This window comes from Phyllostomus discolor, chromosome 2, assembly GCF_004126475.2.
Source record: "Phyllostomus discolor isolate MPI-MPIP mPhyDis1 chromosome 2, mPhyDis1.pri.v3, whole genome shotgun sequence".
Taxonomy (NCBI): Eukaryota; Metazoa; Chordata; class Mammalia; order Chiroptera; family Phyllostomidae; genus Phyllostomus; species Phyllostomus discolor.
Genome location: NC_040904.2, coordinates 179,639,596 through 179,660,894, shown reverse-complemented (window position 1 = coordinate 179,660,894; position 21,299 = coordinate 179,639,596). Strand labels below are relative to the sequence as shown.

The 21,299-nt window shown below is 39.4% G+C and overlaps 1 protein-coding gene across 2 annotated transcripts in view; it reads left to right on the top strand.

Moving 5' to 3' along the window:
• ARNTL2 (aryl hydrocarbon receptor nuclear translocator like 2) overlaps window positions 1–21,299 on the top strand; it is a 57,911-nt gene that overhangs the window by 11,363 nt on the left and 25,249 nt on the right. For both annotated transcript variants that reach the window (XM_036019229.1, XM_028532738.2), the window contains exons 2-6: window positions 8,680–8,830; window positions 11,627–11,784; window positions 17,707–17,786; window positions 18,619–18,711; window positions 20,615–20,732. In XM_036019229.1, the coding sequence (XP_035875122.1) occupies window positions 8,680–8,830; window positions 11,627–11,784; window positions 17,707–17,786; window positions 18,619–18,711; window positions 20,615–20,732 (600 nt within the window). The remainder of the gene's footprint in view (window positions 1–8,679; window positions 8,831–11,626; window positions 11,785–17,706; window positions 17,787–18,618; window positions 18,712–20,614; window positions 20,733–21,299) is intronic.

Sequence of the window (21,299 nt, the reverse complement as noted above, 5' to 3'; positions counted from 1 at the left end):
CCATCAAAGTCGGGCTTTATGATAAAGGGTAGGAACTTCATTAACTATGGAACTCTGTTTCTGTCTTGGAAAAAGAGGGAGTTATATGAGACCATCTCTAATGTCAGTTAGAGTTAAGAAATTATATAAATGAATGAATCAATAGTGTAAAGGCCCAATGTGTGAGACAAAAGCTAATACAGTCTCATAGGTAATGAAATTATAATCAAAACATTATCAGTAAGTTCTGCTCTCCTCTTGGTGGACTAGACAACTCTTGGGTGTTGTACTGCAATCACACTGCACAGCAAAGGAATTCTTTCATTTAGAAGTGGAGCCAAATAGAACGACCAGGCAGCGACAAGGCATTGCATGGGTAACTTTTGGAAGAATCACATGGTTTGGTTGGGAGAGAGAAGAATTTAGGAGGAAAGTGTGGGATGTTATGGTTGCCAAACAAGGTTTGAGGAGTTGTATGCTATACATATATGAGAGGGCAAAAGTTTTTTGGAAAAAGTCTATTTTCCAAGATCAGATTCTTTAGCAGGAGGTGCACTTTCTAACGCCTGACTGATATGTATTCATTGATTTTACAACTGGACCTCGTTTTTGAATGTTGGCATAGGGTTTTACTGAGTGCATTTGTTTTGACTCCTGTTCACAGCTGTCTCTTAGCCTGAAATACTCATCCAAAAAATAAAAAAGCTTATAAGTGTAATTCTCTCTCCCAAAACAGAATTAAGTGCCCTTTCCTCTGTGCTCTTGCAGCGTAAACTTGTTACCTCCATCTAGGTCTAAGTTCATTCTGAGTTTGGTTCATATGTCTATGTACCTACCCGTGATTAAACATGTACAGGAGTATAAACTTCTTGAGAATAAGTACCAAATTGTAACCTTTTAAAATATATCCTCTACCTAGATTAGGATTCTAATAAATACTCTGAAATAATAGAATATTTTCATCTCTGCCGAGCAAAGGCTTTTTTTATTCTCTGTGTACAGTACTATCCATAGAAGGTGTACTTCTTGAAAGTGCCCAGCAGTTCTTCATTTCCATCTACTATGTGACACAACACCTTACAGTAATACGTGAGTGGTAAGAAACGGTGTTTGGTTTCCACTGTAACGCATTAGCACAAACATATGAACAGTTACTGCTTGTCACTGTGGAAAGCTAATTCAGGCTGCCAAATCCTGCGTCACATGGTGCCTTTTCCCCCCAGCAGGGATGGTGGGAAGTAGGCCTACTAGTTGTGAAATAGGAACAGTAGGGACTTGCGTATTCCTTACTGTGGGAATTTCACCCTTCCCAGCAGCCCAGGAAGGCGAATCTGGAATTTTCAATTTCACACCTTTCTCAGATTCTCTTTTGAATGTCCAGGATAATGAAATGAAATGTAACTCCTCTTTCGATTACCCTAAACACGTACTGTGTGTCAGACACTGGGCTAGGATCGGGGGGGTGAAGATCCTCAAAGCTTTCCAACATTTGAGGCCACAGCCTTACGGAGGAGTTCATGAATCTTCCCTCTCCTCTTCTGTAGATTCCATGAGCTGAGCGCCGTTTGTAGTTTTGAAGAGCAGGATCTTAATGAGGTGATAAAACGTACTAGAGACAATACAAATGAAGGCAAGAAGGACACGGCATCACATCTGCAGCATTCTTGACAAACATGCTTAACTTGAATTTAATCATGAGGGAGAGTCCGACAGACTTAGATGGGAGCCGTTCTTTACAACAACTGCCCAGCACTCTTTGAAAATCCAAAAGACAAAGGAAGGCTGAGGAACTGTTCCAGTTTAATGGAAACTGAAGGCACATAACAGACACCAAATGTATTGTGTGATCCTGGACCAGCAAAAGCACATTAGGGAACAGTTGGAAAAATTTGAATAAGGTCTCTAAGTTAGGTAATGATACTACAGGGTGGGGCAAAGGTAGGTTTACAGTTGTTTTTGTGGAAAATAATACAATAATTAATAAATAACGATACGAGAATAAACTCTGGGTTTCGAGTACTTATAACTGTAAACCCAGCTTTGCCCACCCTGTACATGAGCATTCATTTCCTGGTCTTGATAATTATAAGTGGGATTAAGTTAAGATGTTAGCATTTGGGAAATCTGATTGAAGGGTACATGGGAATTCCCTGCATTATTTTTGGAAGTCTGAAATTATTTCAAAATTTAAGAGTTTAACTCTTTTCAATTAAAAAAATGTAGTGGCATTTAACCCAGTGTCTTAAGCGGCTACAATGGCTCATGACAGTGGACTCTTTTTTGCTGGACTGGTTACTCCGCATCACTAAACTTTGGGTTTTCAAACAAATTTCAAATACGTTATTTTATCTGATTCCCAGCACAAACAAATGAGGTTTGCAGGGAATTACTTCCATCCAGAAGAAACAGTCTTGGATATGTTAAATGACTTGTCCAGAAAAACCACAACAGTTTCCGGAGGAGAGCAGACGGGAGGGTTTTCTGGGCATGGGCTCTCAGAAGGTAAGAAGCAAAGGCCACTTTCATATTTTAAGGAAGTAACTTAAATGTTTCTGTAGAACAAATTGTATTTAACAAAAAGTTGCTCGAAGACTAATTTAAATTTTATGTAAATTTTAACATATAGCTCCCTACTGGTAATGAACGTATGTGACAGGAGAAAAAGTTTTTATGTTGCTCGAAAAATATGTGTTTTCCATCCTGCAGTTGCACGTCTGTGCGCGTGTGTGTGAATGTGTGTGTCTCTGTGCATATTCTCTTTGAATCATGATGTCAAATTCTAAATTTGAACCCCTTGGTAATTACGGACCTAAACCAAGTGTCTCCTTGGTCTCCCCTCTTGGTGACGGCCAAGCAGCTGCTATTGCCCACATTTTATTTCCATCCTTAAGGACTTGATACCGAATGGTAGACCTTTAAAATATCATTAGGTTGATTACCATCGCCGGGGAGATGCACACCCAGTGGAGTGAGATTTGATGCTAATCTCGTTTTAATAAAACCGCAGACTTTGTATAAAGACAGTCCCAGTATCCTTGTACAATGTAAATTCTGAATTATTTTACTGAGTGTTAAGTAGCAATGTATTACATTTGTCATTGGTAAAGTAATCCAATTTGGTGAGGAAAGACAACGTAAAAATGTGAAACTATGACCTCCAAAATGAGTTATATAAAAGGAGGGCTAAATTTCAATTTCTAACACAGGGTCTTATCTTCTAAATAAGTATCTGTGGAGGCTGAAAGTAAATTGGAATATTAAAAAAAATTAAATCTTTACACACCTGAAATTAATATAAAGTTATATACTAATTATATATATATATATATATATAAAAGAGAAATCTTTACTCTTTAAATTGAGTTACCTTCTAACAAATAAAAATCCACTCCATGAAAGTTGAATTGTTTCCAAAGAACAAATCCTTTCATCCGGAATTAATGAGCCCCACTAACCCATATTTCCCTTTTGTTTACAGAAAGCCCTCTGTTTTGAATACACTTGTGCTGACACAGCCAGACGTGACGAAACATAGCTAATTATGGGGCAGCACTCCACCCGTTAGGGAACAGGAAGATCCTTAGAACTTCAGGTTTTGATTTTGTGAAAAGAAGAATATTATTCTCCCTGCCTAAAGATAGTCCATTTCTTATTTTAAAGTTTGAAAAGGAAGTAGCATTACACATGTGGAGATCATGCCTCCTATATAAGAGGCTAAAAAAATCTTCATTTTTGTGTTGAGCCTCTGTAGAGGACAGCATCCTTGCACAAATGTGTGCTGGAGGCGTGGGAGGGGTATGGTATTACTTATCCAGGGTGCGCTGTGGCTCAGCGTTAGCTCATTCTTCCTGTTGATTCGCTGTCAATAAGAAATTCCCTTTTGTGTGTGTGTGTGTGTGTGTGTGTGTGTGTGTGTGTAGACAGATGGAGTTGTACCATTCAAAGTCTATTAGATAGAATGAAGTCCAGGAGCTTCTGCTATAATTAATCTCATATGGTATTTGGTGATTATAAATAGGTCCTATTTAGAAGTTTTAGAATATCATAAATAGAAACTTAACTCCCAAGTGACCGACAATCATTGGCAAAATTGTTATTATTGTGAGACCTATTATTCTTACAGAGGATTATAAAAAATTTGTGTGTAGTTTAAGGAATAAAAACAATTATCTGTGAACTCACAGCTAGGCTAAGAAATAGAACATGAATTCCTTATAATTCTCTGTGTTCCTCACTGATCACATCTCCTTTCTTCTCCCAAAAAGAATTCTGACTTTTGTGTTCACTGTTCCCTTGCTTTTCTGTATAGTGTGGCAATTTCTGTAGGTATTGCTAAAAACATATTCATGAGTTTTACCAATTTAACTTAAACATTTTGTTAAAAACAGACTTTGCCTTTGGCTGTCACTTTTATTGTCCAGCATTATGTTGAGATTCATCCATGTGAGTGAGTATGTTAGTACTTCATTCACTTTTATTGCTGGTAGTATTCTGTTCAGTCAATAAACAATTTATCCATCTGTTGATGGAAATTTCCAGGTTTCTCGGGTTTTAATTTTTGTTGTCCAATTATAAGCAGTGTTATTAATACATTTCTTGTGCATGTCTCCTATACATTAAGAGTTTCTCCATGTACCTAGGAATGGAATGCTGACAAATGTTGGTACATGTTTAGCTTTCTTAGGTAAAGTAAAAATGGTTTCCAAAGTGCTTGTAGCAATTTACATTCCCACCAGCAAAGCATGTGTGTTCCTATTCCTCCCCATCCTCGCGTTGGGTATCATCACTCTACAGGTGTGGCCATCGGATAGGTGTATGATAGTGTCACTGTGGTTTGGATTTTCCTGAATTAGTAATGAGATTGGGTATACAGTGGAACCTCAGTTCTCGAACTTAATTCATTCTGAAAAACTGTTTGAGAAGCGATTTGTTCGAAACCAAATCTCCTTTGTTTGTTGCCTAAGAGAACATTTTTTCCTGTGCACAACTTGGTCGAGAACTGAGTTGTTCTAGAACCAAGACTTTTGAGAACTGAGGTTTGGCTGTATTTTCATTTGTATGCTGATAGTTGGAATTTCTTTTGAGAAGTGCCCATTAAAATCTCTTATTCAGTGTTCTATTGGGTTGTTGGTCTCATTAGTGCAAAGGCATTCTTTATGTGATCCAGATATTAGCCCTTTGTTGTTTACATGTTTTTAACAAATACATGGCTTGTAGTTTCCTTCTTTTTATGGTACCCTTTGATCAACATTAACTTAATTTTAAGGGGGTCAAATTGATCAGTATTTTCCTTTACTGCTTTAACTTTTTATGTTTTGGGAAGTTCTCTGTACACCAATAACAAACATATTCTCTGTCCTTTAGTATCTTCTGTGTTGTATTTTCACCCTTTACATTGAGGTCTTCGATCCAACAGGAGCTGTTTTTGATACTAAGTATAAGGTAGGGGAATTGGTTTTATTCTTCTCCATAGAGAAAACCAGTTGGCCCAAGACCATTTATTAAAAAGCTGGCTTCTCCACATTGATCTGAAATTTCACCTTTTGCATTTAGGAAGAGTCCATATATACATGTCTGGGATCTAATTTCTTTTCCCTTTATCCCCACCAGGTATGGCCAATACTGTATTAATTACTGTAGCTTTACAGTACCCTGATATCTGATGAGGCAAGCCCTCCAATGTTTTCCTTGGCTATTCATGACCTATTGTACTTCCATGAACACTTTTTATTCAGCTTGTGAAGTTCTGCCAGAAAAGAAATGTTCATGTTGACAGGAATTGTGCATCTATTTTAGGGGAATCAATATCCTTAGGATATAGAGGCCTCCAATCCACAAGCATGGCATATATTTCCATTTATTTGTATCTTTTTAAATGTCTTAAATAAATTTTTATAACTTTTGCCCTGACTGGAATGGCTCAGTGGGGTGGGGTGTTGTCCCACAACCTGAAAGGTGGCTGGTTCGATTCCTGGTCAGGGCACATGCCAGGGTTTCAAGCCAGGTCCCCCATTAGGGGCATGCAAGAGACAGCTTATCAGTGTTTCCCTGGCACATCTGAGTTCCTCTCTCTTCCTTCCTCCCTCCCTCCCTCCCTCCCTCCCTCCCTCTCTTCCTCCCTTCCTTCCTTCCTTTCCTTCCTCCCCCCTCTCTAAAAAAAATAATTTTCATAACTTTCTCAATAAAGATCTTATAGATACATTTTATTAGATTTGTTCTTTAGGTACTCTGTGTTTCTTGAGGTTTTTATAAATTATATCTTTTTAAATATTATTTTTTACTGTTTGTGACCGGCGAATAGAAAGGAATTGATTTATATGTATTGATTTTACATACAGCCAAATTGCTCTACTCTCTGACTTTAATAATTTATCTATTGGTAATTTGGGTTTCCTATATACTCGATCATCATTTCACAATCATAGAAAAATAAAATATTTTCTTTCTTTCTAAGTTCTTATACCACGTATTCTTCCCCGATCCTTTACTCCACTGGCAGGTCTTCTAAAAAAGTGTTGAAAGATGTTCTTGTTTCTGATTTCAAAGAGAGTGTTTTCAGTATTTCTTCATTAATATTTTTGTGTTGATATAATCATATTTTTCCATCAATCTGTTATTGTGATAAATTATATTCATTGGTTTACTAATATTAAACCACACCTGCACTTCTAGAATAAAATTACCTTGGTCATGATGGGTTTATTCTTTTTATACATTCATGAATTTTGTTTGATGGTATTTTGTTAAGTTTTTTGTGTCTTTGCTTATGAATGAGGTAGGGCTATAGTTTTTCTTTATTTCCATTGTCAGGTTGTAATATCAAAATTGTATAAGCCTTATAAAATGAGTTGGGACCAAGGTATTCCCTACTTTTTCTACACATTGAAATAAGTTTGTGTAAGAAAGAATATAGGAATATTTGGGGTTTAATTTCTTTTTGTTTCTGCTTTGTTGTTTAATATTCTCTGGGGATTTTTTCATTACTTTCCAGTCTTTTTAGAATGATGTTGTTCATGAGATTTTATTATCGTTTGAATCTCTCGAGTGTCTAAAATTACGACTCCATAATTAGTCCTATCTTTATTGGTTTATGCCTACTTTTTACCTTGAAAAATCTTGCCATAGGTTTATTAGATTTTCCTATCTTTGGAAGAACATGTTAAGTGTTTTTGATCTGTAGTTGTTTGTATTCCTTTTATTTTTGGTATTATTTTAATGATTTCCTTCTAATTCTTTGGGTTTATTTTCCTCATCTACTTCTAATTTCTTAAATTATTAGCTCATTATATTTCAACCTTCTTTAAAAAAACATTTAGGGTTAAAATTTTTCTATAAATAATACTTTCACTGACTCTACACATTTTCATATATGATATTTTTATTATTTATTCCAAATATTTTATAATTTTACATTGAATTCTTTCTTGTTCCATGAGTTATTTGTATATTTCTTGATTTCCTAAGGTACAGGTTTTTGTTTCTGGTTATCATTTTATAACTGGTATCTAATAATTACACTGTAGTCAGAAAATGTTTTACGTCTGGTATCAATCTTTTGAAATTGTTAAGATTTACTCAGTTTGTGGCCCAGTATGTTGTCAATTTTTATCTTCGGAGAGCAGACAAGATCAGGCACATACCAAACTGCTTGGCTGTAGACTGTTGTCAATCTTTATAAATGCCTCATGGGTGCTCTGAAACAACCCTGTGTTTTGAAGTTGCTAGGCGTAGTGGTCTCTATTAGATCAGGCTTGTTCATTGTGTGGATTAGATCTTCTGTGTCATTATCTCTGAATACTCAGTCTATCGGTTACTGATAGAGATATGTTAAACCTCTCCCCCTATTGTAGATTTGTTGCACTAGCCTTATAAATGTTGCTTATATGTTTTCTTTTTTTTTTTATTTCAATCATTGTTCAAGTAGCTTATATGTTTTCAATCTATGTTACAAGGTACAAATGAGTTTAAACTTGTTATATGCATTTTAATAGGAGAAGGAGGCTCACATTTGGACTATAGGTTTTTAATTTAGTGATTCTGATTTTTCTATTCCATGAAACATGTAATAAACCACACTTTAGACAAAAAGGATTTTACTGTCATATTTATTAATTCAAGGTTTGAAATATTCTTGTCCCTTGACCTTAAGTCAGTTCTGGGATGCTATTCAAAAGAAATAACCAGTAGATAAAAAGCTTCACATTCTAACAACAGATGAGTGGTGAGAAGCTATGACACATCCACGTGATGGCATATTATGCATCCATTAGATGGCCATTAGAATAATTTATAAAGAATTTGTAATAACACTGTAGAGTTATCACAGTGATGCATAAATAAGGCAGAGTATACACAATGTTGACAACTATAGGAAGATTCTAAAAGGAAATATCTCTAAATAGTAACATTGGTTTGTGAAATTTGGTATTCCCCCTTCCTTTCTACCTTTTTTGTGCTTCCCATATTTTCTGTAATGTTCATTTTTTTTAACATTTAGATTGGTAAAATGAACTTAAAAATACTAACTAACAAATACATTTCTAATACTTGAATGTACATAATTATTCTTTCTATGTTGTTATTTAGTTGATATTTTTAAGATAAGAAAGCCATTTAAGATGTGTGATATGGATTGTATAAAGTAACAGTTAAAGTTTAACATTAGCTATCTTATTGTGCTTTATCTTTGTTCTCTCATAGGTAAAGTGTTGATAGAGGACAACCTGTTCGTTGTTCCCATGGTTACCAATCACATGAGCCCATGGACAAAACCCACAGCTACTGGCTCCTTCAGCCCACAGGTGACAGAGTTCCCAAGAAAACGAAAAGGAAGTGATTCAGATCCTTCCCAGTAAGTGAATTGTTCCTTTAACTCCATTAAATCATTAACTCTAGGGAAAAAAAAGAAAAAGGTTACTTTTAAAATCATTCATTATATTTAATTCCATGGTAACATGGCCAGCTCTATTTTATTGATGTAACTCTACCAGACACTGACGTGATTCAAAGTGGCAGTAACATTGCACAGAATTAGGAGGCAGAGCCCTGATAACTAGGCAGAGAATTAGCTTCTGGATAAGTATGCCTTTCTTTAATAACATCCTCTGGAAATCTTTTTTCAGTTGCACCTCCAAGTAAAGTTCCTTATTCAAAAACTGCTTATGTCACCTTCCTCTGAGTCTCCCGGCTTCCAGCCTCTGTCATTGATTGGTCTGCTCAGCGGCCTCACTCTCACCTTGTTCTCAACTCCCTCCACACCCTGGCTCTGAGAGCATGCCCATCTTTCTGCCCGAGTTCCTGGGACCGGGTGTCTGTCTGTTCAAATGGGTGATACTGGTAGAGGTGATCATTCTAGCCAGGGGATACTTAAGACTCCATGATTAGAAGAATGTTATAATCTAAAAAAAAATTGTCATGAATAGGCCAAACTATGAGCAGATAACTACATTGTATGGAAACACACATGTAATGTGAATTCCATCCAGTTTACCCCAGAGTACTATGTAGTTTGTTCCAGGAGTCACGTTGCCCAAGAGTGAGTGGCTGGGATGGTGGGTGTTTAGCTCCACCTGCCCCCATCAGTGCCTCTCCCCACTTCTGTGTAGAAAAATATGTTTCATGAAAGAAAATGAAAAAGTTACTATAAAAAGAGATCAAGATAGTTCTCTTCCTTACCTTCTTCCCCATCAGATTGTCAGCCCTGAATTCTTCTTATATAGAACCTAGGGAGCTGTCATGGCCTATGTGTTGTAGGAGACAAGTGTTTACAGTTGAGTATGAAGAGTAACACAGCTAATTCTTGAAATCTAAGGTATGCATTTCCTCCTCCATTTTATCACCCATGAAAATGTCTCCACCATCCGTGGCATTTTCCTGGTAATTGGCAGCATTTTTCACTCCTTGTAATGCATGAAATAATAGTGCATCTTACAACTGATGGTGGCTTAGCTTTAAGGAAATATACAGCAGTGGCCTAAAAGGTGCTGAGGTGGCTGGGCGAGGGAAGTGATTAGTCATGCAAGAGTCAAAGGAAGCTTCCCAGAAGAATATCCGAGCTGGAGTTTGAAGAAGGAGCAGGATTTTCCCTTGTCCTAGGCCTGGAAAAGAGCAAGACATAGAATAGGTATGTGGTGACCTGGCATGTTTGAGGACCAGCAAGCCATTTGGCACTGCTGCATGACTTTTGGACCTGTGGGGAGGGGACATGGAGAGGTAGACCTGGAGATGAGGGGATGAGCCAGCAGATGGAGAAATTTGGGGTGTCATTAGGGAGTTTGGCCATTCCTCTTGGGCAATGGAAATGCATTTTGACAGTTTTATGCAATGAGATTAGATGATTTGATTTGTTTTAGAGCAATAATTCTGGAAGTGGTAGTTAAGAAAGACTAGGAGGGGAGGACACTAGAAGAAGGAACATGAATTTAAAAGGCTTTGGGGTTAATGTAATGACCTATTGTAAGTGACGGAGACAGTGGGCAGAAAGTATATTTAAGAAAAATTTTAAAAACCAGAATCGGTGGCAGTTTCAGGATGAAGAGGAAAAGTCTAGAATGAGTCTAGTGTACCAACCGAGATAAATCATATGGAAAGAAGAGTGAATCAGGGCTAGTGGAAGAAGGAGAATTAAAATAGGGCAAAATGCAGAGAATGCATTCAGTTTGGGATTTCTTAGGGTTTAAGCATATTTGGGAATTAGTAAGGTACGTATTCTAGTTCCAAAAGTCAGGAGCTGGGTTCAGTATAGGGATTTCACAGTAAGCAGTTTATGAGTAGTTGTGAGGCCTTCTGAGGAAATGAGCTCTCTTAGGGTGAAGCCATAGGGTGAGGAAAGAGCTGTGCCAAAAAGAAAATCATGGGAGACACCGGTGATTAAGGACAGAAGAGCCAAGTAAAGGGACTGAGGGGACTGAGCTGAGGAGGGAGGATGGAAAAGCAGGAGAGGTCACTGAAGCCAGGTGAAGAATGAGGAATGTAAATAGCGTCAAATTCGAGGAACTGTGTAAGATAAGGATCAGCCTTCCTAGAATAGTTTTAGTGGAGAGGGGATTGTAAAAAGTTCACTTTTCATAGATGGAGAAGTGCCTGGGAAATGAAAGACGGAGTGGAGACCATACCTTTAGGAAGCTGGCTGACAGGAAGACAGTAGCAAGGAAAAAAACCCTACAACAAGGGGAAAGATTTTTTTTTTCCTGAGGAAAGAGACTTGAGCACATGTATAGGCCCAGGAGAAGGAGCTATGAGAGAGGAGGAGGTTAAGATGTGGATAATTGCTTAAACAAATGCCACAGAGGAGTGAGTTTTGAATAGAAGGCCACCCATCTCTTTCTCTAAGATGGGAGGGATGTAAAAATACCACCTTCTGTGGCTCTCTGACAGATGTCTTAGTTCTTGAAGGTTTCAGGAAATAGGGTAGGGCAAGGAAGGAGCAAGGACAAGGACAAGGACATGAGTGGGGTGAAAACACTGTGAACCTGTGAGCGCTCTTCCTGTTTGCAACAACTCCCTCCTCTCCCTGAGTAGCACCTGCAGGCCAAGGTGGGATGAGCAGGCGTGCTTGCTGGCTTCCCTGCGTGCTCTGGCTGGAGCCTCTGGGGCCATATGGGTCTGCTGAAGGGGAAACGTGAAGGTGGTTCTTTTTCCTTCGTAGAGAAGCTCACAGCCAGACTGAGAAGCGGAGGAGAGATAGAATGAATAACCTGATTGAAGAGCTGTCTGCAATGGTTCCGCAGTGCAAGCGCCTGGCACGGAAACTGGACAAACTCACAGTTTTAAGGATGGCCGTTCAACACTTCAGGGCTTTAAAAGGTGGGTTTAACTAAACAGTAATGGGAAAAAATACAATTAAAAAATCATCACTTCTAAAAAAGAAAAAAGTGAGTTAGAAAATGGCCTCCACACTTGGCTTTGGGAGGTCTTCCCTGTAATGGAGGTTGGCTATTGAAGATGCTGTACAAAGTTGTCTTTTAGCTTCAGAGGCATTTATTTGATGCTTGTCCATGTTCTGTATGTGGAGAGAATACTAGTGTGGATGTAAGAAAACTTGGTTCTGGGGAAAACTTGGAAAGAAAAGAGCTGTGGTCCATCCCTTCCACTGAGAATGTACTTTCTTCTAAGGAACCACAGTTGTGTGAATGCGGGTAAACTTTTTACACTGGGACGAGTTACTCCAGCATTTTTACCTGCACATTCCAAGTCAGTTCGGGTGCATCAGTCCTTTCAGCAGAACCTGCCTTAGGCACTTAACCTTTCGTGGCTCAGGTGTGCCAAGACAAAAAAAAAAAATGGCCCAAATAGAAGAACAGATCAAAGCTCCAGAACAAGTACAACTAAGCGACAAAGAGATAGCCAACCTATCAGATGCACAGTTCAAAGCACTGGTGATCAGGATGCTCACAGAATTGGTTCAGTGTGGTCACAAATGAGATGAAAAAATGAAGGCTACATTAAGCGAAATGAAGGAAAATGCACAGGGATCCAATAGTGATGGGAAGGAAACTGGAACTCATATCAATGGTGTGGACCAGAAGGAAGAAAGGAACATGCAACCAGAAAAGAATGAAGGCCTGGCTGGCGTGGCTCAGTGGATTGAGTGCAGGCTGGGAACCAAAGTGTCCCAGGTTCGATTCCCAGCCAGGGTACATTCCTGGGTTGCAGGCCATAACCCCCAGCAACCACACATGGATGTTTCTCTCTCTCTCTCTCTCTCTCTCTCTCTCTCTCTCTCTCTCTCTCTCTCTCCCTTCCCTCTCTAAAAATAAATATTTTTTTAAAAAGTATTTAAAAAAAAAAAGAAAAGAATGAAGGAACAAGAATTTAAAAAATTGAGGAGAGGCTTAGGAATCTCCAGGACATCTTTAAATATTCCAACATCTGAATCATAGGGGTACCGTAAGGAGAAGAAGAAGAGCAAGAAATCGAAAACTTATTTGGACAAATAATGAAGGAGAACTTTCCCAATCTAGCAAAGGAAAGGGACTTCCAGGAAGTCCAGGAAGCTCAGAGAGTCTCAAAGAAGTTGGACCCAAGGAGGAACACACCAAGGCACATCATAATTATATTAGCCAAGATTAAAGGTAAGGAGAGAATCTTGAAAGCAGCAAGAGAGAAGGAGGCAGTTACCTACAAAGGAGTTCCCATAAGACTGTCAGCTGATTTCTCAAAAGAGACCTTGCAGGCAAGAAGGGGTGGGAAAGAAGTATTCCAAGTCATGAAAGGCAAGAACCTACATCCCAGATTGTTCTATCCAGCAAAGCTTTCATTTAGAACAAAAGGGCAGATAAAGTGCGTCTCAGATAAGGTCAAGTTAAAGGAATTCATCATCACCAAGCCCTTATATGAAATGTTAAAGGGATTTATCTAAGAAAAAAATATATGAACAGTAAAATGACAATAAACTCACAGCTATTAACAACCACACCTAAAACAAAAACAAACTAAGCAGAAAACTAGAATAGGAGCAGAACCACAGAAATGGAGATCACATGGAGGTTTAGCAACAGGGGAGTGGGAGGGAGAGAGAGGGGGAAAAGGTACAGAGAATAAGTAGCATAATTGGTAGGTAGAAAATAGACAGAGGGAGGTTAAGGATAGTATAAGAAATGTAGAAGCCAAAGAACTTATATGTATGACCCATGGACATGAACTAAAGCAGGGATGGAGGGCGGAGGGGAGAGATGGGTGGGAGGGGCTATACAGGGCAGAAGTAAATAAAGGGGGAGAAATGGGACAACTGTAATAGCATAAGCAATAAAATATATCATTAAAAATAAAAAGAAAACTTGGTTCTGCCAAAAGGTTTATCTTAAGCTTACTGTTATGAATTTGAAAAGCCTTCACATTTCTTGTTTTCCCATGTATAATGTGAAGGTAATTATGCCTGCCATATACATATAATATACATCATGTTTATAATATAATTACATATATGTATATGGCAGCCATGTACCTCTCAGTGTTTTAGAAGTTCTGAAATGTAATATTAATTATAGTTTTCAGTTATTGGCAGATTTCCATTCTTAGAAAAGAAAATCTCCTTAAATTCAGCCAATTTCCCTTAAAACTTCATTCAGATTTATAAGTAGTAGGACCTTCAAATGCTTACTATTATACCTTACTATTCTAAGGGATTCTCACATTTATTAGACATTGGATGAACGGGGTCCTTAGCTATTGCTCCTTGGGTATGCGTGGTCATTTCTGACCTGAACAGTCCCCCAGCTTGCTTGAAATTTAAATTGAAGTCTGTGTGTGTGTAGTCAAAGTCACATCTGGTTTGGGGGTAACCCCAGTCCAACTTGGGAGGGGGAGGTAAAATGATGGAGATAGAATTGAGTTTTAGACGTGGGAATGCTGACATAAATTGATATGGGGAAGAACTGGCGGAGGAGTGAGCTGCAGGCCACAGAGGAGACTCTGAAAGTTCAGATTTGTAAAGATCTAAAAGATTATAGTGAAATTTGGCTTTTTTGAGTTAAAAAAAAACAATTAAAAAGGAATAAGCAAAGGATGACCAAGGGTCTTATTTAGATCTCTGCCCCACACTGCATGCCAGGAAAAGGGAACTCTACTTGAGGGAAAAGGAAGTTCTATGGTCAGAATGCAAGGACTTGGCCACGCCGAGTGTAAGTGGGTTAGGGGAGAGCAGGGCTAACCTGGACATCCAGTGCAAATTGGAGCCCAGACAGAGAACATCTCATTTCATAATGAACAAAAAATCCTGGCAAATCTGTTCAGTTTGAAAGAGGTAGGGGACAGGGGAAGCATCTACAAATTAGGAAGTGAAGCTACAGACAGCTATTAAAGGCGTGTTTAATAGCATCTTGTGCAAGTTGTAAAAATAGACACTTTAAATCATCTTTCTTAGATCTCCACATATGGTAGAGAAATGGTGCGTGCACTCCAACCCGCTGACTCCGTGCAGATGTGCGGAGGAGGCGGTGGGGAAAGAAAGGGCAGCCCTTGGTCCCTCAGCACCACGGGGAGCAGCTCCAGCGTTGGGATACTGCCTGGCAGGCTTCCTGTTGCGAGCATGATTGGCGGTCTTATTTTCATATGTCTATTGTGAAATGAGATAAAAAAATAAGATTCTCTTTTACCTACTGTTAGGTCTTGCATAAGTTGCATGCAGTATTTCACTTAAAATCTTTTAGCAGTGAACATTAGCAGGCTCAGCTGAGGTCATTTGATTGCAAACCTAAAATTACCCAATACTTTTCACATTTATAGTGTCCCGAGGGAGGAGAGCCTAAGGGAGAAGCCATGAACCAATCAACTAATTCAACAAACGTGCACGAGGCCCCTGTTCTGTGCCGGCCATATAAAATTGAATGGGGCAAGATCTCTGTGCTCTAGGGGTTCACGGCCACTTGAGGGAGATGGACCCATGAAGATATCAGCAAAACCTAGTGGGACAAATGTTACAGTGGAGGTATGAGTCAACATCCTGTTTATATACAAAGAGGATTTCTTGGAACAGAGCGTAGATTTCACCACTGGCCCTTCTGAGTCAAAGCGAGGCTGTCAGTTACTCGTCACCGGTCCTGACCAGACCCTGGCGTGATGAGTGCCACCACAAGTGAGATGACCTGGAGCGCTGTCTGCATTGCAGGGCGCCTGTCAGAGTGCACCCCTACTTGCTCCCCATCAGTGACACTGGATCATCAGAAGGCTGCAGGCGGATCGTGTGATTTTGGTCTATACATAATTACTTTAAAGAGAGAAGGATGGTGAGATGACTTTTTTACTACACTTCGCATCAGTGCTTCTCAAACTATCTGGGTGAAGAGCAAATGTTTCCCACCCCCACCCTTTGTAAAATATAATAGTTGGTTACTGGAAAAATGTCCATAGGCTGAGATGTTGCAGAGTTGCATTTCTGTGAAAGTGTCTAAATGCTTATTCTTCATTTCTGTACTTATGCCACCATGGTTGACTGATGCCAGTGGTCTGCAGACCACCCCTGGACTAGCCCAGCTGTGCAGTGTGTGCTTCCGGAGAATCTGTGGGCATTCTGTGTGTGGTCTCAGTACCGGGGACAGTAGTGCCAGCCTGTGGGTCCTGGGGCAAACCTCCTGGGTTCAGACTCTGGCTCCCTGACTTAATAGCTATGTGACTTATCGGTATTTACTATTCTAATCCTCAACTTCCATATCTGTAAAGTAGGGATAGTGCAATTGCCTTATAGGGTTATTGCTAAGAGTAAAGAGTAATGCATATAAAATGTGAGTACACTGTTTATTAGTAATGGAGGTGATGGTAAGAGGAGGAGAAGGAATTATTGTCATTTTGATCATTATCATTTTCATGATTATCATATTGACTTTTTTTTAACCTGATGAACATTGTCATGAAAGTGATTATTTTCCTTGTTGTTGGTTTTTTTGTTGTTGTTGTTTTGCTATCAGAAATCTGAGAGTCAAGTTTGGTACCTGCTCATCTTTGGCAGGTGCCCAGCACATCACAGCATGCATTGTATTAACTCTCCTCACCCCGGCTCCAGCTCTGCTCTTACGGCCCCTTTTCCTCCTCCGCACGTCCTCGCTCGCTCACCTCGTCAGGGCTTGCCTGCCCGTTCTGACTGGTTTACACTACTGGGGCTTCCCTGGCGAACTCCTGCCAACCTTGCTTCAGGCCAGATCTGGAAATGCCGGTGCCTCGCTCCGGCTGATTTATTGCTGTACCCTGGCGCGGCACTCTGAGCCTGAGTCTTTCAGCCTGTTCAACTCCCTGCTACTGGGCTGCTGTGTAGTGGTGACAACAACAAGAAATCGTTTAGGGGATTCTTTGAAGCCTACCTAGAAAATAGATTCTGACAGGGAAGATTTTTCTTTTGCGTATGCCAGACTCTTAGGGGTGCTACCGATCTGAGAAAACTTGACCAAATCCCATCATGAGGTGTTTTTGATTTTCTGGCTTGGTGTTTTCCACCAGTGCTTAAGTAATTGGTGAATTTGAGCTACAAATTCATCCAAGAATCAATTTGTGGTTAAAATTTTTCCTGCAAAAGCAACTTTCCTTGCGGTCCTCAGGAGGAGGGGACTGGAGTTAGGGAGGTTGGGAAGCACGAAGGAGGGAAAATTGATTGACCTCTGAATCACGCTTGCTCGGGGGTTATCTGAGGACAGGGCACCCAGGCTTGGTGGACTGTCTCCTGCGCCCCCTTGTGGCCATGAAGGACTTTCCTGTGTCAAGGTTGGTGGATGCCCTCAAGGCATCCTTGTTTTGACCTGATAATTCCTTATCAGTTCCTCGGTTGCTTTAGTGACTTGTTTTTTAAAAAAATACAATAAGCTCTTGCTAAGGATGTAACATGAATTATGTTCTATATATTTCTGTATATTATCAGAAGTGTCCATGTGATCTTTGAAGGGTCACATGCAAAACCCATTCAGGGTAATTCATATGATCAGTTTTAATACACTAAGATATAAAAATAACCAGATTTTTTAATACTGTTATGTACTATTATAGATGATATATTGTATTAATTGATTTTTAATGAATATATACAGTTCTTACCATCTGCACATTTGAGTATATAAAGGAATAAGTAGTTCCAAGCATTTACAGTCTAAAAGCAGGAATTTTTAATCTAGTTATTACAAAGAAAGAGAACAATTAAGACCATCGCCGTCCTCACCAGCAGCAGCATTGCTAGGGTTCATCGAGCACTTACTACATCTCCTACCCTACTATATTTTTAGTAACTTTTGACTTGTTTACTTTTAGGGATTACAAATTCTTATACAGGAGATATTTATCGACCTTCATTTATTCAGGATAATGAGCTCAGACACTTAATCCTTAAGGTAAGTAAAGAAGTCTATTTGCCTAAATCATATTGCCCTTTCACTTCTATTTGAATGGGAGGCAAATTTTCTTCAGTTTGCTTTCTGTTATAATCATACAGGATTCTATAGCACACTGAATTCCCTTTAATATGAAATTTAATTTATACAAGTACCCATGCCGTATTAGCTTGGACTAAAGAAAGTAGAGAGGGAAGCCAGGAACATTCTAAGACATGGGGCAAGGCTGGCAGTTGAATTAAGCATAGAGTGTCGCCAGAAACATCATGTGGGAGTGCCGGGCTCGTCCTCCGTGTCCCCACGTCCGTTCTCGCACAGTCCGCCTCGTAGGGGACTCACTGGGTGTATCTCAGGGGCATCACTGGTGCGTCATGTTAGAATTCTTTAAGTTAGTTTTGATCGGTAGCTTATCATTATTCAAAAGCTGTGCAGTCACATATTTTCATTGCCCCCTTACCCCTAGCCTGCAGGTCTCTCCCTCTCAGGGCCCCGCAGGCAATTGTTGTTGTCGATGTGGTTTCGTGTCTTTGCCAAGTCTCTGTGTGCAGTGGTGTAGGGTGTTTATATTGTGAAATACTTCAACGCAGCATTGGCTGGCTGGACTACCCATGTGAAAATACATTAATTTAGACAGGAGTCCAATTTGATGTTCTTTATAAATCTATTGATATACATCTTTAAGAAAATTTCTTAAAATTAATTTTACTGGATAATGTGACCACTTTGCTAGTTTTATTGCTACAGTAAATTCCCCCAAAACTGAATGTGTATGTGTGTGTGTGAGAAAGGCAGATAATATTTTTAAAATTTACTTTTATATTTTTATATCTAGGCTGCAGATGGCTTCCTGTTTGTGGTTGGATGTGAAAGGGGAAAAATTCTCTTCGTTTCTAAGTCAGTCTCCAAAATACTTCATTATGATCAGGTATCTAAAATAGGATATTTTCCGCACTGTGTCTAGTTTTCTGAACGGATTTCAGAGCTCTCCCTCTGAACCCTTTCTTCCCTTGGGCTATGGCAGCAGGTTTGCTGAGTCAGAAGTCCAGGAGAGACGGGAGGATGGCTCCACAAGTGTGCCGTGTTGGCTTTACTGACAAGGGTGTTAACTCCTGACCTTCATCAGCTTATTTCACTTCCCTGAACCTCAGCTTCCCCTTATGTAAAAAGTGGCCATGATGACTATAACTGGCTCTCAGGATGTAAAGACTAAACACACTGTCCTACGTGAGAGTGTCTGAAAATTACTAGCTGCCCTTCTCTGTTTTCTTCAAGAGAGAGCAGTATTATTTATTACTAAGTTATATGCATTACATAACAGCTGTTGAGCTGAGCTCTGGCGACCAACTCCGAAATGCATATTTTATTTAAATAGCTATGTAATTCCTTTACATCCTCACCACTGAAAATCGTTTAATTTAAACCAGTTACCCAAAGCTATAGCACTGAAAATAATCGAACAGAGTCAGTAAACTGGCACCTGCAGTCTCCTTTTAGAAATCACATAGCGGAAGATTTCATCTTAAATAACTCCCATTAATTTCAGCCCATCTTCCCTCTCAAATTTGGAAATTTGGAGATATAAGGCATGCATGGCATTCATAGATAGTGACCTAAATAACAAAGGAAGATATTAGGAGCCCACATTCAGAAGGAATGAGAACGAAGTGCATCATGCAGCTGGTGATAGCTGGGGGCACAAAAGCAGTGATCCCTGATTATTCTGTCTTCTAGTTGGAAATAGAGAATGTCACACACACTAAGTTAATCGACAATTCAAGGTTGTACTGAAGTTCCAAATAGGGACATGGAGTCCAGTCCCACTGGGCACTGACTTTGCATTTCACAGACCAACCCAGAGATTCACGACGGAGAAGGACTCGGGATCCCCAAAGAGCAGGGTCTAGTCCAGCTTTTCAGACTCAGAAAGCTGATTTACTGTGAAGCAGAGTTCTGGGTGTAGACTTATATTACCCAATCACATGATAGACTGATGCATACATCAGTTTGCTAGCTTTTTAAAATGAGGTATCTAACTGCCAAGCAATCCGGTCTACTTGTACCTTCCGGTGCATTTGTTCTATCTTCTGTGGGAATGTCTACTTGGGTAATAAAGGAGGTCAGGTGGAGGGCGATCATTGTGGCTCAGGGAGGACCTCTCACGCAAAGTAGAGTGTCTGCTAAGCATTAAGATGTGCAGAGAAGCGAGGAAGAGATCTTGGGTTGAGAGAGGGAATCTAGGGCATTTGGCTGGATTGGCCAGGGAGCTGAGTTTGGAGGGAAGGAATAATGAATTCCAGGTGATGAGACCACAGAGCATCCAAGGCACAGACCTCGGAAGGCTCTGCATGTTGGGAGAAGTAGAATGGGGAGTGGGAGGCACCCCAGGTTGGTTCTGTTTTTCAATGGCATGGTGATGTTTTTACAGCAGTCTGATAAACCTCTGTTACAGCATATAATCACAGCTATTCTGTGATTTCCATATGATACTGTAATTGCTTTACTTTCACCAAAGATAAAGTTGAAAGTAAATCATAATGTGATTTAGAAGTAACGCATATGAATTGGGGAGTGTTCACAAGAGGAACAGGAGTAAATGGAATATGAGCGGTTAGGTGCTTCTGTGCGGTCCGTGTGTACCCAGTTATGGCTCCATGTGTGTGCACTGTTTCTCTATCTACAGCTATGACCCTGCTTTTAACACTGGGTTAATGTCACACAGTGTAGTGGATATATTTCTGAGATTAACAAAAGAAAGTCCTCATCCTGTGTCTGTATGGGGAAATGTAGAAAAAGTGCTGACTTTAAATGAACATCTGCTTTATAAATAGGCTAATTTGACTGGGCAAAGCTTATTTGACTTCTTACATCCAAAAGATGTTGCCAAAGTAAAGGAACAACTGTCTTCTTCTGATATTTCACCAAGAGAGAAGCTAATAGATGCCAAAAGTAAGTGTCCATGTCAGCATGCTTACCATTTAATGTAAATGTAATTTTCACTTAGAAGCCCAGTTAGACAGTGTTTCTGAAAAGTTAGCTAATTACGGTTTTATCAACAGGAGAATTATGTAGTAAACTTTACAATCACCAGCCTCAGAGTTTAAAAAAACAACTATACAGAGAATTCCTGTATTCACACATGCATGTAAAAATATTTATGTGAAGTTGCTTTGAGGAAAATGCAATTGCTTCATATTTGCTATTTTTCATATACTAACAAAATCTTTACAAGAAAGTATCTTTTAGGATAAAAAATTGGTGAAATTTTTATTATTCAGCTATATGCCGAGAGATAATTATTCTCTTATATGGGTGAAACACCTTTTATAATTTTGCCTGAGAGTTATAAGTATTTGTTACCTTCTCTTTTTTAAAGATTTTATTTATTTATTTTTAGAGAGGGAAAGGAGGGGGAGAGGGAGGGAGAGGGGGGGAGAGAGAGAGAGAGAGAGAGAGAGAGAGAGAGGGAGAGAGGGAGAGAGGGAGAGAGGGAGAGAGAGAGAGAGAGAGAGAGGC